The sequence below is a fragment of the Psammomys obesus genome, unplaced genomic scaffold (assembly GCF_907164565.1).
Source record: "Psammomys obesus unplaced genomic scaffold, mPsaObe1.curated_primary_1811, whole genome shotgun sequence".
In the NCBI taxonomy this organism is placed as follows: Eukaryota; Metazoa; Chordata; class Mammalia; order Rodentia; family Muridae; genus Psammomys; species Psammomys obesus.
In genome coordinates this window covers 5729627-5743853 of record NW_026587216.1, presented here as the reverse complement: position 1 = coordinate 5743853, position 14227 = coordinate 5729627, and the positions used below count along the sequence as shown (strand labels likewise).

At 40.5% G+C, this 14227-nt stretch overlaps 1 protein-coding gene across 1 annotated transcript in view; it reads left to right on the top strand.

Moving 5' to 3' along the window:
• Itga1 (integrin subunit alpha 1) overlaps nt 1–14227 on the top strand; it is a 153636-nt gene that overhangs the window by 115460 nt on the left and 23949 nt on the right. The window contains exons 15-20 of the mRNA XM_055603387.1: nt 3337–3467; nt 5069–5235; nt 6331–6467; nt 7391–7501; nt 10152–10361; nt 12063–12143. Coding sequence (XP_055459362.1) covers nt 3337–3467; nt 5069–5235; nt 6331–6467; nt 7391–7501; nt 10152–10361; nt 12063–12143 — 837 coding nt within the window. The remainder of the gene's footprint in view (nt 1–3336; nt 3468–5068; nt 5236–6330; nt 6468–7390; nt 7502–10151; nt 10362–12062; nt 12144–14227) is intronic.

The following is a 14227-nucleotide window of genomic DNA, read 5'->3' as shown; positions in this document are numbered from 1 at the left end:
ATTAAATTTATAATTGTGAATTAATATTATACATTTTCATCAAATCAAAATGTTTATGAGGTTTACAATTTTTTTTCTCAAGTAATATTTCTTGGAAAAATGTGAGTTAGATTAATTTGACCTGCAGAGGATTTCTGTTGTTCTTGTTTTAAATTTACTGATAGTTAGCAGTTTCACATTTACTGACCTAATCTATAAATTTAATTTCTTATTAAATAAAAAAAATATTCATTCACATAAATGTTTAATACACGATAAATACCATAAATACAAGAGAGTTTAGAGAAGTTGGAATGTAATGGGCAGTTTTTTTATAACAATAAGCAATGGGCTATTATGAATAAATATCTTATATTTCAACACTTACATAAATGCTCTCCAGCAACTAAACCATAAAGAGAATTCAGACATTAGCTTTTTCATTTTACACTTCAATGGTCTCAAAAGCTATTCATGTAAAATTTTGTTAACTTTTTATAAAGTTATAATGTCATTAATTGTGAACAAAATAAATGGCTTGTATAAGTAGCAGTAGTCCTATCCATTTGACAAATGACTTGTTTTAGTTAAAAGTCTTTGTAGGATTACATGCTTAACTAGTAGCAGGCAGTATTAACCACTGGGCCATTAGGGAACCAGGAAGTACACACAAAGAGGCTTCTTTTATTTGGTTGCTTTGTTCTTTCAGTATGAATCTTGCAGGTTTAATGAATAGCATTTGAAGCAACAAGAGATTTTTAATTGTTTAATGGAATAAATTGTCATTAGTAGTGCATTTTAAAAAAAAGTAGTGGTAAGTCAAGAAGCATCTTTAAACAAAATCAACATAACAGTAATAGAGTTAGGTTGTTTTCTTACTGCAATATGCATTCCCAGGGAACGGCTGAAGATGTAATTACCCATTTCCAGAAATGCAGCCTGACCCAGCATCAAGTAGTAACAGCTCTTTGGGGCTAATGAGGCTCATACCTCCCTGGTTTGTTTGCTGAAAAATTAACAGGAATATTTGTCAAGGGGACATATAATCCTTCCATGTTAGTTTTCTCTTATTTGATGATTCCCTCTGTGTTGTTTAAAAGGAATTGAGGGAGGGAATACCAAAAGTTTAGGAAGGGGCTGTTAGTGCTTTATAGAACCCTGCCAGAAGGTTCTATCAAGACAGTATCTGCTTGGACAAATACCAAGCTACAAAGCGTAGAAACATAACTTCCCATGTAAGGTAACTTTCTATGTAAGGTGCGTAGGTGAGCCTTCAAGAACTCCATATTTTCTATGCCATCCTTACGTTGAGGGTAGATATGAGCACAGATGGATCTTTTAGAACAGTTTTTTTTTTAATTTTCCTATGCAATCATCTCTTCTACTTCCTGCATATATGGTATGTTTCCAAAACATTTAAATATTATCTGTTTATTATCATTCAAAAAGAAACAGAAATAGAGCTTGTGTACTTGAGCCTCTTCTGGATATATGCCTAGGAGTGGTATGGTTGGCTCTTGAGGTAGTACTATTCCTAACTGTCTGAGAAAGCACCAGATTGATTTCCAAAGTGGTTGTACCAGTTTACATTCCCACCAGCAATGGAGGAGGGTTCCCCTTTCTCCACATCCTCTCCAGCATGTGTTGTCACTTGAGTTTTTGATCTTAGCCATTCTGATGGGTATAAGGTGAAATATCAGGGTCATTTTGATTTGCATTTCCCTAATGACTAAGGATGTTAAACATTTCTTTAAGTGTTTCTCTGCCATTCTATATTTCTCTACAGAGGACTATGCCTCTGTACTCCATTTTTTAATTGGATTACTTGATTTGTTGCTTTTCAACTTCTTGAGTTCTTTATATATTGTGGATATTAGCCTTCTGTCAGATATAGGGTTGGTGAAGACCCTTTCCCAGTCTGTAGGCTGTTGTTTTATTCTGATGCCAGTGTCCTTTGCTCAACCATGTTCGTAGCAGCTTTATTCGTAATAGCCAGAAACTGGAAACAACCCAGATGTCCCTCAAAAGAGGAATGAATACAGAAATTGTGGTACATTTACACAATGGAATACTACTCAGAAATTAAAAACAAGGAAATCATGAAATTTGCAGGCATATGGTGGGATCTAGAAAAGATCAACCTAAGTGAGTTATCCCAGAAGCAGAAAGACACACAAGGTATATACTCACTTATAAGTGGACACTAGACATATAATATAGGATAAACATACTAAAATCTGTACCTAAAGAAGCTTAGCAAAAAGGAGGACCCTGAGTAAGATGATCAATCCTCACTCAGAAAGACAAATGGGATGGAAGGAGAAAACAGGAAATAGGACAGGATCTTACCACAGACTCTACCCAGCAGTGTATCAAAGCAGATGCTGAGACTCAAAACCAAACTTTGGGCAGAGTGCAGGGAATATTATGAAAGAAGGGGGAGATAGTAAGACCTGGAGAGGACAGGAGTTCCACAAGGAAAGCAATAGAACCAACATATCTGGGCCCAGGGGTCTTTTCTGAGACTGATACTCCAACCAAGGACCATGCATGGATATAACCTAGAACCCCTGCACAGATGTAGCCCATGGCATCTCAGTGTCCAAGTGGGCTCCCTAGTAAGATGAACAGGGACTGTCTGTCTCTGACATGAACTCGGTGGCTGGCTCTTTGATCATCTCCCCCTGAGGGGGGAGCAGCCTTGCCAGGCCACAGAGAAGGACATTGCAGCCAGTCCTGATGAGACCTGATAAGCTAGGGTCAGATGGAAGGGGAAGAGGTCCTTCCCTATCAGTGGACTTGGAGAGGGGCATGGGAGGAGAAGAGGAAGAGAGGGTAGGGTTGGGGGGTGGTTGAGGGAAGAGGCTACAGCTGGGATACAAAGTGAATAAACTGTAATTAATATAAAAATATTCAGATTTCTTTTGAGCATTAGACAATATGATGTTACATGTCAGCTCTCCTTTTCACTGAGTCAGTAACCCTCACATAACAGTCTGTACTACAGGAAGAACAATTTCCCTTGGAAACATCTCAGTGTTTCCTCTTGCTTCTCCACTGAGGTCTTTACTTTTAACTTTATTCACTAATCCAAATTCTCAGGTTTACTCAGAGCTTTTTTGTTTGTTTTTTGGTTTTTTTGATTTTTGTTTTGTTTTGTTTGAGACAGAGTTCCTCTGTGTAGCTTTGGCTGTCCTAGACTCTCTTTGTAGACCAGGCTGGCCTAGAACTCACAGTGATCAGTCTGCCTCTGCCTTCCTGAGTGTGAAATTAAAGACCTGTGCCACCATGCCTGGCTCTCAGAGCTATTTTGAATGGACTCTCCTGACATCTGCCTGTCTGTTGCGATTTTCACAGCGTATTGCATCAGGTGGGGATGGCAAGACACTGAAATTTTTTGGCCAGTCTATCCACGGGGAGATGGATTTAAATGGCGATGGTTTGACTGACGTGACCATTGGAGGCCTTGGTGGAGCTGCCCTCTTCTGGTATGTGTGTTAAAACATCTGGTTAATTTGGCAATCTTCTCCACATTATTTCAGACCATAACATAGGGTTAGAACTCTTAATATATCAAATGTCTATTTCCTCTCATACTGTACGGGCAAGATGCAAGTTACTCAATGAATTGAGGCCTCAGTGAATCTTAGGAACAAAGAAGCTGAATAGGAATGGATAGAGTGAACTATTAATTTGGTTTTCAGTTATGCAGTTGACACTAAAACAGATGTTCTATTTGAGGGACTCTTAAAGACAGACTTGCCTATAAAGTAATTTGCTTTCTTAAACAATTTAAAGGTATCACATAGAAATAAACATGCCTTAAAATATATTATCTTTAGAGCTACCTGAACACTGTATGCAATAGCCATTTGCTAGGATAACAAGATGGGCTAGAAAGATGACTCAGTCAGTAAGGCTTAGCACACAAGCATGAGAGCCTGATCTTGGATTCCTAAGACCGTCATTGAAAGAAACAGCTCTCACCTTAAAGTAGTGACAGATATGTGTTTTTCTGAAGCAAATAAGAATGACCATATCATGTCATAGTAACATACATTCTGACTTGAATGACTTTTTAAGTCTCCCCTATTATAATGTTTCAATGTGGAAGCAGTTTTGTTGCATTTTTCAGTAATGGGACAAAGAAAGTCATAAAGCAGGGCAATTTTTAAGAGCTTTGGTGGGTACATACATCAGGATGCCAGTTGCAGCAGAATGGGGAGATCTCCCCTACAGGCCTCAGCTGTTATCTGATGACTTGTGTGTTGCTTTGAAGCTAGTGGTCCGCTAAGTTAATAGATTCCAAAAGGGATTTTTTTTCCTATTAGGTACGTGAGTTCTGATGCAGAGTTGAGCAAGGAAAAACATAAAAAGAAAGCTAAAGATCTAATGAAAGGCCGATAAATACAAGATGGCACGTGCCCTTGCTGATGAGGTAGACTGCCATTAAAATGTAAAGCTGGATACTCCGGGGTTCACACCCAGGCAGAGAAGTGAAGATGCTTATCATGCTACTTGGGACAGTACACAATTTAAAACACGATTCTTTTCCTCCTGGAATTTTCTGCTTAATATAATTTTGCACCCAGGCTACCCCGTGAACGCCTGAAACTGTGTGAGCAAAGCCGTAGGTGAAGACCGGGACTGCAGCATTTCTGATGATTAACCTTAACTTAGGACCAAGCAGCGTGCACTCAGAGTGTCCTGGACCTAATTATTCTTCCAAGGAACAAAAGCAAGGCTCCATCCACTAGCACAGGAGGGGCCACCCGGTTTGCCAGGTGCCTTTGAACCACGTCCAAATTGGAAATGAAACTCAGGGATTCCCAAATACCCAAATACCGGTTCTGGCTCTGAGCATGCACCTGGCCCCTTGCTTCCATTTTAAGTTTTCAGCCTTTAAACCAAACGTCTAACACGATTCGAAGCAACGAGGATGTGAGATACAATCTTTCCTGAGACAAGTAATCATTATAAAACAATAGTCATACAACACGCAAGGGAAAGTGTCCTTTGATGCACTCCCATTACCCCAGCAAGTAAGTACAACAATGCGAGGGTAATCCCATTGTTTATGTGTTTGCAGGGCCAGAGACGTGGCTGTGGTTAAAGTGACCATGAACTTTGAACCCAACAAAGTGAATATTCAAAAGAAAAACTGCCGTGTGGAGGGGAAAGAAACAGTATGCATAAATGCTACAATATGTTTTCATGTGAAATTAAAATCTAAAGAAGACTCAATTTATGAGGCTGGTGAGCATAATGATTGTAGTGTGTACTTTCTGGCAGAGGGAAACGCATTGGCCCCAGGAAGATGGCCTTTCCCAAGCATAATAAGGTCTCATAACATTTCCCCAGTGAGCGGGCCGACCCTTGCAACCGCTTCTGCTCTAGCAGGAACAATTATGGAACCTAGTAAATTCTGCATCCGAAATTAAAATCAAAAGTGACCTCAAAATTCCATATTTTCCTGTGCCTCCCCATATGTTTAGATTATATACACTCTCATGGGTGGCATTTAAAAAATGGTCTGTAAATGAAAAATTTCAAAAACAGGATCGGCTCCCTTTGCCTGCCCCCTCCTGGGAAAGGCTGGTATTGCAGATGACCCGACTTCTTCACCCCAGTCCCCAACCCTGATTCCAAAGTTCTTTTCCCACTGACACGAGGCTCCTATTTTCAGCCAGACCTGTTCCGTGTGGGGCTCTCGGGTGTGTCAACCTGCGTGTTCCCTCTGCTTTATGTTCTGAACTTTCTAAGGCAGTCTGCAGTGATGTGGAAATACCTTGGGGTCCAAACTGTGAGGGCCATTGGCTAGAGAAGAGTGATTTACTCTGCAAACAAAACCCAAGTACAGTAAGAAAGCTTACTAACCCTTAAGATGAAATGCACTTCTCATGGTCCTCTGACTAGAAGGTAAACGAAATGGAGAGAAGGGCCATAAAGACTTTGGCTTTCGTCATATGCAACACTAGGTGTGGTTGTTTTTGGTTTTTCTTTTTTAATGAAGCACTTAAAGGATATTTTTTACCCTCATGTAAAGGAAAAGATCTCACTGAGTTTCTTTACTGTGGCATTTTGTGAAATTTCATAGAGTTTTGGGCATACTCTAAGTTGGCATGTTAAATGCACGGCAAGCCAGAGAGCCATTCAATCGACTTCCTCAAGGTTTATGCCCACATATGATTCTGTCTCTGTACCGTAGCAAGATAGGTAATTCTCAGTGTAGGACCCTTAATCAATTCATTTGCTGGAGCTTTCTGCTATAATGCTCATTTAAACGAGTCGGATCAGGTGAGTGTCATTCCCCAATAAACATGTCCGTCCAATTTTCTTTCAATTTTGCAGATCTGCAGTACCGTGTCACCCTTGATTCGCTGAGGCAGATATCAAGGAGTTTTTTCTCTGGGACTCAGGAAAGAAGGATCCAAAGAAACATCACAGTTCGAGAGTCAGAATGCACCAGGCATTCCTTCTACATGTTGGCAAGTAAATCATGTGTTACAGCTGCCTTACTCCAAACTGAGTGTGTATCGTGCATGTGTGGGCAGGTGTCCCTTCTCTTGAGTTATTCAGAACTGAGAACTGACCAGTTAGGAGGTGTATAAAATTTGATGGTGTCAGACAGTTTTGGCTCCATCCCACCAACAGTGACTGCAGCCATATGCAAAAGGTCAGTGTATCAGCTCTGTCCAGGGACCGATGCTAAAAGGAATGAACTAGTTTCAAACTTTACAAAACCCCTTTGGATTATGATCACTATTTTAACATTTGTTCAGGACCTGAATGGGATCCCAGCATCTCCATTAGTCCCAGAAGCTCAGTATAAAAATCATCATAGCTACCCATCCCAAAAGGTTACCGAGACAGTTCACGGCAACGTGTATAAAGATCATTGTTTTTGACACTGTGAATAATGGTCCTTACTGCAGGAGAAAACGAAACTCACGCTCACACACCATTTCCACATCAGTATGCATTGCAAAGTTCCACAGATTTAGATGTATATGAGTGGAATAAAACTGCATTTGACGAGTTTGCCCTGGCTAAAGTGAGCCACTTTTCCAGAAGTGTTGGAAACTGATTACTGGCACCAGGTCTCAAGAGAAACGATGTTTTTGTCATACAGCTCAGATGGTATACCCAGGCAGGAGAAACATCAGGGGAATTCCGATAGGTCCCTCTGCGGAGCTATCTATCAGTCTCTAGAGCCTCCCCTCCCCAGTTGGAAGCCTTGTCAAAACCGGAAAGCTAGACCACTTCAGTGAAGCAAAAGGCTGCTGAGGTGTGATGTCAGGTTAGGTTCACGAGGATATTCCAGTGGTTACAGGGCAGAAGGGTGCCACAGGGGAGTCATACCATACAGTCCGTACAACACCACTGACAAATGCTATGCTCTAACTTGTAGGATAAGCATGACTTTCAGGACTCTTTGAGAGTGACTTTGGATTTTAATCTCACTGATCCAGAAAACGGGCCTGTGCTTGACGATGCTCTGCCAAACTCAGTTCACGAACATGTAAGATTAATTTACATTGTCAATTTCTGAATGCATTAGAAAATCTGAAAGTATATAGACACATAATTTAAATCAATTGTGTGTGTGTGAGAGAGAGAGAGAGAAGAGAGACAGACAGAGACAGAATTGGACAACTCTAAACTTCTCCTAACTTCCTCTTGCTAGGGTTTAAGGGAACTGTAAACAAACAATTGAAAAAGGCACTCGTTCTAATAAGCATGTAAGCATAAGTTACAAGTCATAGTTCATGGATAACGAATGCATTCATAGTGAACCTCACAGCTAAACCACAGCTAACCACCTGTCAGTAGTACAGATTCATATCTGGCCTTCCTGTGGTATAAAAGAGGCCCATGGTGTAAATCTTGTGTCTTAGTTACTCTTCTATCACTGTGAAAAGACATCATGACCTGGGCAGCTCTTATAAAAGAAAACGTTTAATTGCAGGCTTGTTTAGTGTTAGATGGCTACTCCATGATCATCATGTGGGAAACAGAAAGGCATGACACTGAAGTGGTAGCTGAGTTCTTTCCATCCTGATCTGCAGGGGGCAGGCCAAGAGAGAGAGAGAGAGAGACAGAGACAGAGATACAATGAGAGACAGAGAGACAGAGACCAAAACAGACACATACATAGGCAGAGACAGTGAGAGGTTTTGAAACCACAAAGCCCACCCACAGTGACAAATCTTCTTCCAACAAGGCCATACTTCCTAATCTATCACAAACAAGTCCACTAGTTGGGGATCAGACATTCAAATATGTGTGCCTGTGAGAGCCATTATCACTCAAACTACCACAGCTCACAATGTGAAGGAGCAGAGAGGCAAATGTGCTGTCTGTGGGCAGAGCATTACCCCAAGAACAAAAGAGACAAAGCTGTGCTACCTTAGTACTGTTCCCAAAATTATAGTTCACTGATGTATCCCTGAGAGTGAGTGAGGGAACAGAGAGAGAAAAGGTTTCGCAAGAACAGCCACAATGGGGGAAAATTGTAGGGTGTTGTGGTAAATAAATGGTATCGGGCTAATAACATTTATTATTTGCCCTATAATTATTACAGCGGTATTATCTAGCCCACTAGAATCAATTAAGGACGTAGACTCCTGATAGATTTTGCAATTGCCTTACCTTGGGTTGGGCAGATAATTCCACCTACTCTATCTCATTTCTCCCAGCCTCCATCCCATTCCATCTGTTTTAATCATTCCTAACTGGGCTAGCATCCGTTTATAATCCCAAGTATTTGCCTATCCTTCATCTAGATTGCTCCTTTCCATGCCGTTCTCGGAGTCCTTCCTCCCAAGCCACGTGTTCTCTTTGTCTCATGGCAACTCTGCGTTTTCTTTTCTCCTCTACCTCCTTCTCCTTCCCATGATTGTCTCCTGTCCCTCAAAGCCTGCCAACTTTGGCCACAGCTCCCCATCTACCTTGCCCAGGTGTGTCAGTGGTCAAATAGGCAAAGCTTACAGCATTATTTGGGGTACATGAATGTCTCCTTCAGCAAAGCCTCTGGGGGATATAGGGGGGGAGATTAGCTTTAGAATAGATATCACCAGACCAACCACCAACAGTAGGGACAGAGAAGTCATCTTCTGCATTCATCCATCATCTACCTATCCTGCAACTTGCCAAAAATATCTATCATCTTACATGTACCAAACATGACGCTCAGTCTCACCTCAGAGTTGGTCATTCAGCAGTAATTAAATGTCATGCTGTGAAGAATTTTGGATTTTGTAAGAATTTCTATCTAGTCTGGGAATCAGAGAAAGCACCACCTTTAAGTCCTGCCCTGACAAGACTGGGTGATTTTGCACCGTGTTTACGGCATGAGTGGGTGATAGTGTCTGTGAGGATGCTGAGCTCTTGAAGAAGCTTAAGATACTCCCGATGTAGCCGAAACCAGAGCTCAGTAGTGAGGGCTGTACTCAGAAATGTATGGCTGGACTCAAAGACTGAATGGGATCCTCTGGGTGTGGCGCCATGACAGCGTTATAGACACTTTAAAGGTCAGTGTAATACTATTGACTGTTTAAATTTAGCTTAGTGGGTACCAGATGAATGCTGTTTAAAGACTACATCTGCCCCAATATGTTAAATGACTGAAAGGAAAACAGATGCTGGATGCCAGTGCAAGGGCTGCCTTAATGTAGGGAGCAGATGGGAAGGTGACAAGGGATTGGAAGGGGTGGAGAAGGGCTAGGAAGGACATGTGTGGTGATAGGCTGGATAAAGGAAGGATGGAATTTAAGAAGAGTCAAGTGAAATTTCAGATACATGGCTGGGATATTTTCCCATCTCTTGACAGATTTCCTTAATATCCCATTCTTCTCACTAGAAAATAATAGAAATGAAGCTGTGTAGATTTAGATCTCAGAGTTCTTTACTTGAGGTTTGGGAAACAGATACTCATGTAAAATACCTATGAAAACTACCTCCTTTAAAGAACTTGGAAATTAAGACTGTGAGTCGACGTTTATTCTTTCTCCCCTAAAGTCAGCAGTAAGACCTCAGCAGTACAATCAATTTTCCTGTGGCGCTGTCTCTCTTACTTGGGTACCATGCCATTTCTGTTATGCAAATTAATAGGTAGTTTTCACTGAGGTTCATCTGTACTATGAAAAAATATGTTCCTGTGCCCATTTCAGATTCCTTTTGCCAAAGACTGTGGAAACAAGGAAAAATGCATCTCAGACCTCACACTGGATGTGTCCAGCACAGAAAAGAGCCTGCTGATTGTCAGGTCCCAGAATGACAAGTTCAATGTCAGCCTCACCGTGAGAAACAAAAGAGACAGTGCCTATAACACCAGGACAATAGTTCAGTATTCTCCAAATCTGATTTTTTCAGGAATTGAGGTAAAAATGCTGGGTTTTCTTTTTTCCTTCATTTTCTTAATGACCATTTATTGAACCTGCTTTTCACACTACTGAGCTAATTAATTTTATAACCTTGATCTGAGAAGCGTAGAAAGCATTTTCACTAACATTTGTTAAGATTGGGATACACTAGCGGTCACAGTTGCAAGCTTTTAAGATGGTTAGAAACTTCCCTTCTTTTATTTTATGCATAGGGGTATTATGCCTCCATGTCTGTCTGTACACCGTATGAATACCTGGTGCCCAGCACCACAGAGGCCAAAAGAGAACGTTGAATGCGTGAACTAGAGTTACAGAGCATTGTGGGCAACTGTGTGGGTGCTTGGAAGTGAGCTCCAGTTTAATGGAACCAGTGCTCTTTACCACTGTGACACCTCGCCAGCCCTGGCCCCCACCAAGCTTTTGTATTCTTTAAAAAAAAAAAAAAAATTTAAGCTTTGTTTCGAGGAGGCGTGTCCCTTCTTGAACTTAGTATTTTAAGAAAGATAGCTGGTAACCCAAAATTCTGTGCTTCCCAGAACAATCAAGCCGCTGAAATATTGAGATTTAGCCAAGGGGAAAAATATATATAATAATCAATGCTAAAAGCATTAACAAGGATGCAGGGAGGAGTTCCTGTGTTGAAAAGAAAATGTCCATTGAGGAAAATCAAGATACGGTTTCTTTCTTACTATGAAAAAAATCCTTACGTGAGCCAAAGATTTATGTTAGACATGTTATTTTTTTTATAAAGAAAGGGTTCAATTTGGCAGTAATATATCTGTGTATTAGACATTTTATTAATTTGACAATACTCTTCTGCAAAGGATGCTGGATCGTTTGTCAGTATTTCCAAATTTTAACTTGGCTTTTGATTCTGATTCCCAAAAGTAGCACCCAAGCTAAAATTATATATATATTTATAAGAATAATTTTAAAGTTTTTTGATTAGCATTAAAATAAATAATGCTGATGTGAATGCTTTTATTTATATTAAAAACCAATACCTGTAGGTCTAGGAATGTATATTCTGTTCTGATATATTTGTTCTGATATCATTTGGAGAAATGGCAACTAAAACAGGTTCATAAAAGGATCATTTGTTACTATACCATTTTGGTTTTTAGAATGTTAATTATGAAAACGAATTTTTTTGTAGAGATGCAAAAAAAAAATGTGGAGAAACAGTCGTTGTTGCTGGGCTTTCTCGGGAAAGGGAACTATGTTAAAAGACATTGCCTGTATCCTCTCCAGCTGGCTTTCTGGCCATGGCAGCGAGACAGGAATACCCGTGGGGCACAGCCACTCTTTCTTCCCTTGTGTTATGTGCTGGGTGGAGTCAGGTCTTGAATTCTGGTTGCTGCGGGTTACGGTCTTGTTTTTGTCCAGGCCAGGACTAACTCCTGGACCTCTGCATCCTGTCCACGGATGCCTTTAGTGTTCCTGTTATGCCAACAGCTCTGCAAGACCTCCAGGTGTGCGTTGTCCCTCCAGCGCCCTCAAGTGTTGATTTCAGATCTCCAGGAGCTATAGAACAGGCAACCAATCCTCTGGTACCGTGGTGACTGTCCCAGCTAAACTGAGACAAATCTTGGATCTTGGAGAGGTGGCTGTTAAGGCATAGCTGGGAAAACTCTAAAGCAACAAATTGAAATATTTCACCTGCATGCTTGTTCTAATTATGTTTATTTTCCATTTTAGGGGATCCAGAAAGATAGTTGTGAATCCAATCTAAATATCACATGTAGAGTCGGATATCCTTTCCTGAAGACAGGAGAAACGGTGAGGAGGGCTATTGCCAATGAGAAGTGATGTGCTCTAAGCCAACTGTGTAAATCCTCGTAATGGGTAATTTGTAATGACATAGGCTAGAGGCACTGAGTGCAAAATGCTTGCCTGCAGCCCGAAAGCTGCTGGAGTATGATTTTGTGTCTCTCTAAGATCAGCACACTGAAATTGAATCTCCAATATGACAGCTTTAGGAAGTGGTGCCTTTGGGATTTGTGACTTCACAAAATAGCCTCAAGAAGGCTTATTTACACCTATTGTACAACGCACACTGTCTCCAGAGAGCAGGACGCCATCACACTCCAGTCTTCCGGTATTTTCATCTTGGAGTTCCCAGAGTCCAGAACTATGAGAAGAAGACCTCCATTGTTTATGAATTACATAAATTAATAGTTCTTGGTTATTTCATTCTTGAGCTCAAGAAGACTAAGACAATCAAAAGCTAAGTGTCCTAAGTCACATCCAAACACAAAGGCTAAATCTATAGTCAACAGATACAGCACTATACACTTCTGGCAGGGGTGAATGAGAGCTCTAACTTCTCCATGTTATATTTTTCTTACTACCACTCTAATTTATCATCGTCGTCATCGTCATCGTGGTGGCTGTGAAGCAATGTTTTACTCTAACTTGGATTTGCATTTCCCTAGTGATCTCTCTCTCTCTCTCTTTCTCTCTTTCTCTAACACACACACACGCACGTGCTCTAGCACGCACGCACGCTCACGCACACACGCATGCGTGTACACACCTATAATCTTGGGAGCAGTATCTGCTACAGTCTTTTTTATGATTGAGACAAGGTCTCACTCTGAAGCCCAGACTAGCCCCAAACTATGATACAGCCTAGGATGACATGGGCTCTCAGCAGTCCTGCTGCCTCTGTCTCCTGAGTGCGAGGATTCTGACGTGAGCCACCATGTCCTTTCCTTTATGTGTTTTCAAACTAGCATGTCATTTATTCTATTAAATTGTAGGAGCTCTTCAAATAGTCTACATTCAAGTCTCTTGTCAGGTAAATTATTATAAACTCTTAGGTTTTTTTTTTTTCCAAGAATTTCATGATTATTTTCTCTTACACCTATGTCTCTGATCCATGGGGGGAAAAATCTTTTAGGTTACATGTAATGCCCAACTTACACATTGCACCTGAACAGCAAGTTGCCTTTCACCATTTTAGGGAGCAGTTGAACTTAAATATTTCTTTCTCTATCCAGCAGTTTCCTGTGCATGGGATAAAAGCTTGTATCAAAATATTTCTTAGGCTATACCAAGGGTGATAGAAAGAATTTGCAAGCAATTTAAACTTGGGCTTCACATTTAGAGCATTCTTGGGTTTAAGATCTAGACTTTGAGTATTTCAAGATTACTTGAATATACGATTATGTATAGCAGCTTCCTCAGGCTGCTTCCCTGCCAGCATCTTTCCGTAGATACAAAGGCCATGGAGAATATCAAGACCCACGTGCCCAGGCTAGATGTGGAGGTGAAGGACAGACAGGGAAAACCCTTCCAATAAAGGCCATTTTACTAAAATGAATATCAGTACAGATCAGTATTCCAACTCAAGAGAAAACCAGCTTTCCTGAAAGAGCTTTTTTCTTTTTGCATGTAAATTAAGATTATATTTAGGGGGGAAGAAAACAAAAGAAAATTCCATATGCACTATGATACAGCCCTGCTAATTTCATGACCCTTACAGTCCCTACCACCCTCTCTGTGAACAGGGCCAACTCTCCATAAGCTGTAAATGGCACTTTTCTGTTTAACACTTATCATTAACATGTAATTTTAGGTGGTTTCCATTAATTAGGTGTTTCTGAAAAAAAAATTCTGGCCCAAATTTTAAATACTTTAATTAGCACAAAATAAAATTAGTTTTGAGATTAGGAAATATGATTTTGTAAGCATTATAATGAGATCATTGGGCAAGAAGATGGAAGTGATCTTCGTTTTAAGAAAATAATTTATGTTTAGTGTGACTGTTGGTGGCATATACTGCTACTGTATGCAGGCAGAGCTTCTCAGAAGGGCTGTCTGGATATGATATGTCTGCAAAACACTTTCTGTTTTTTCTT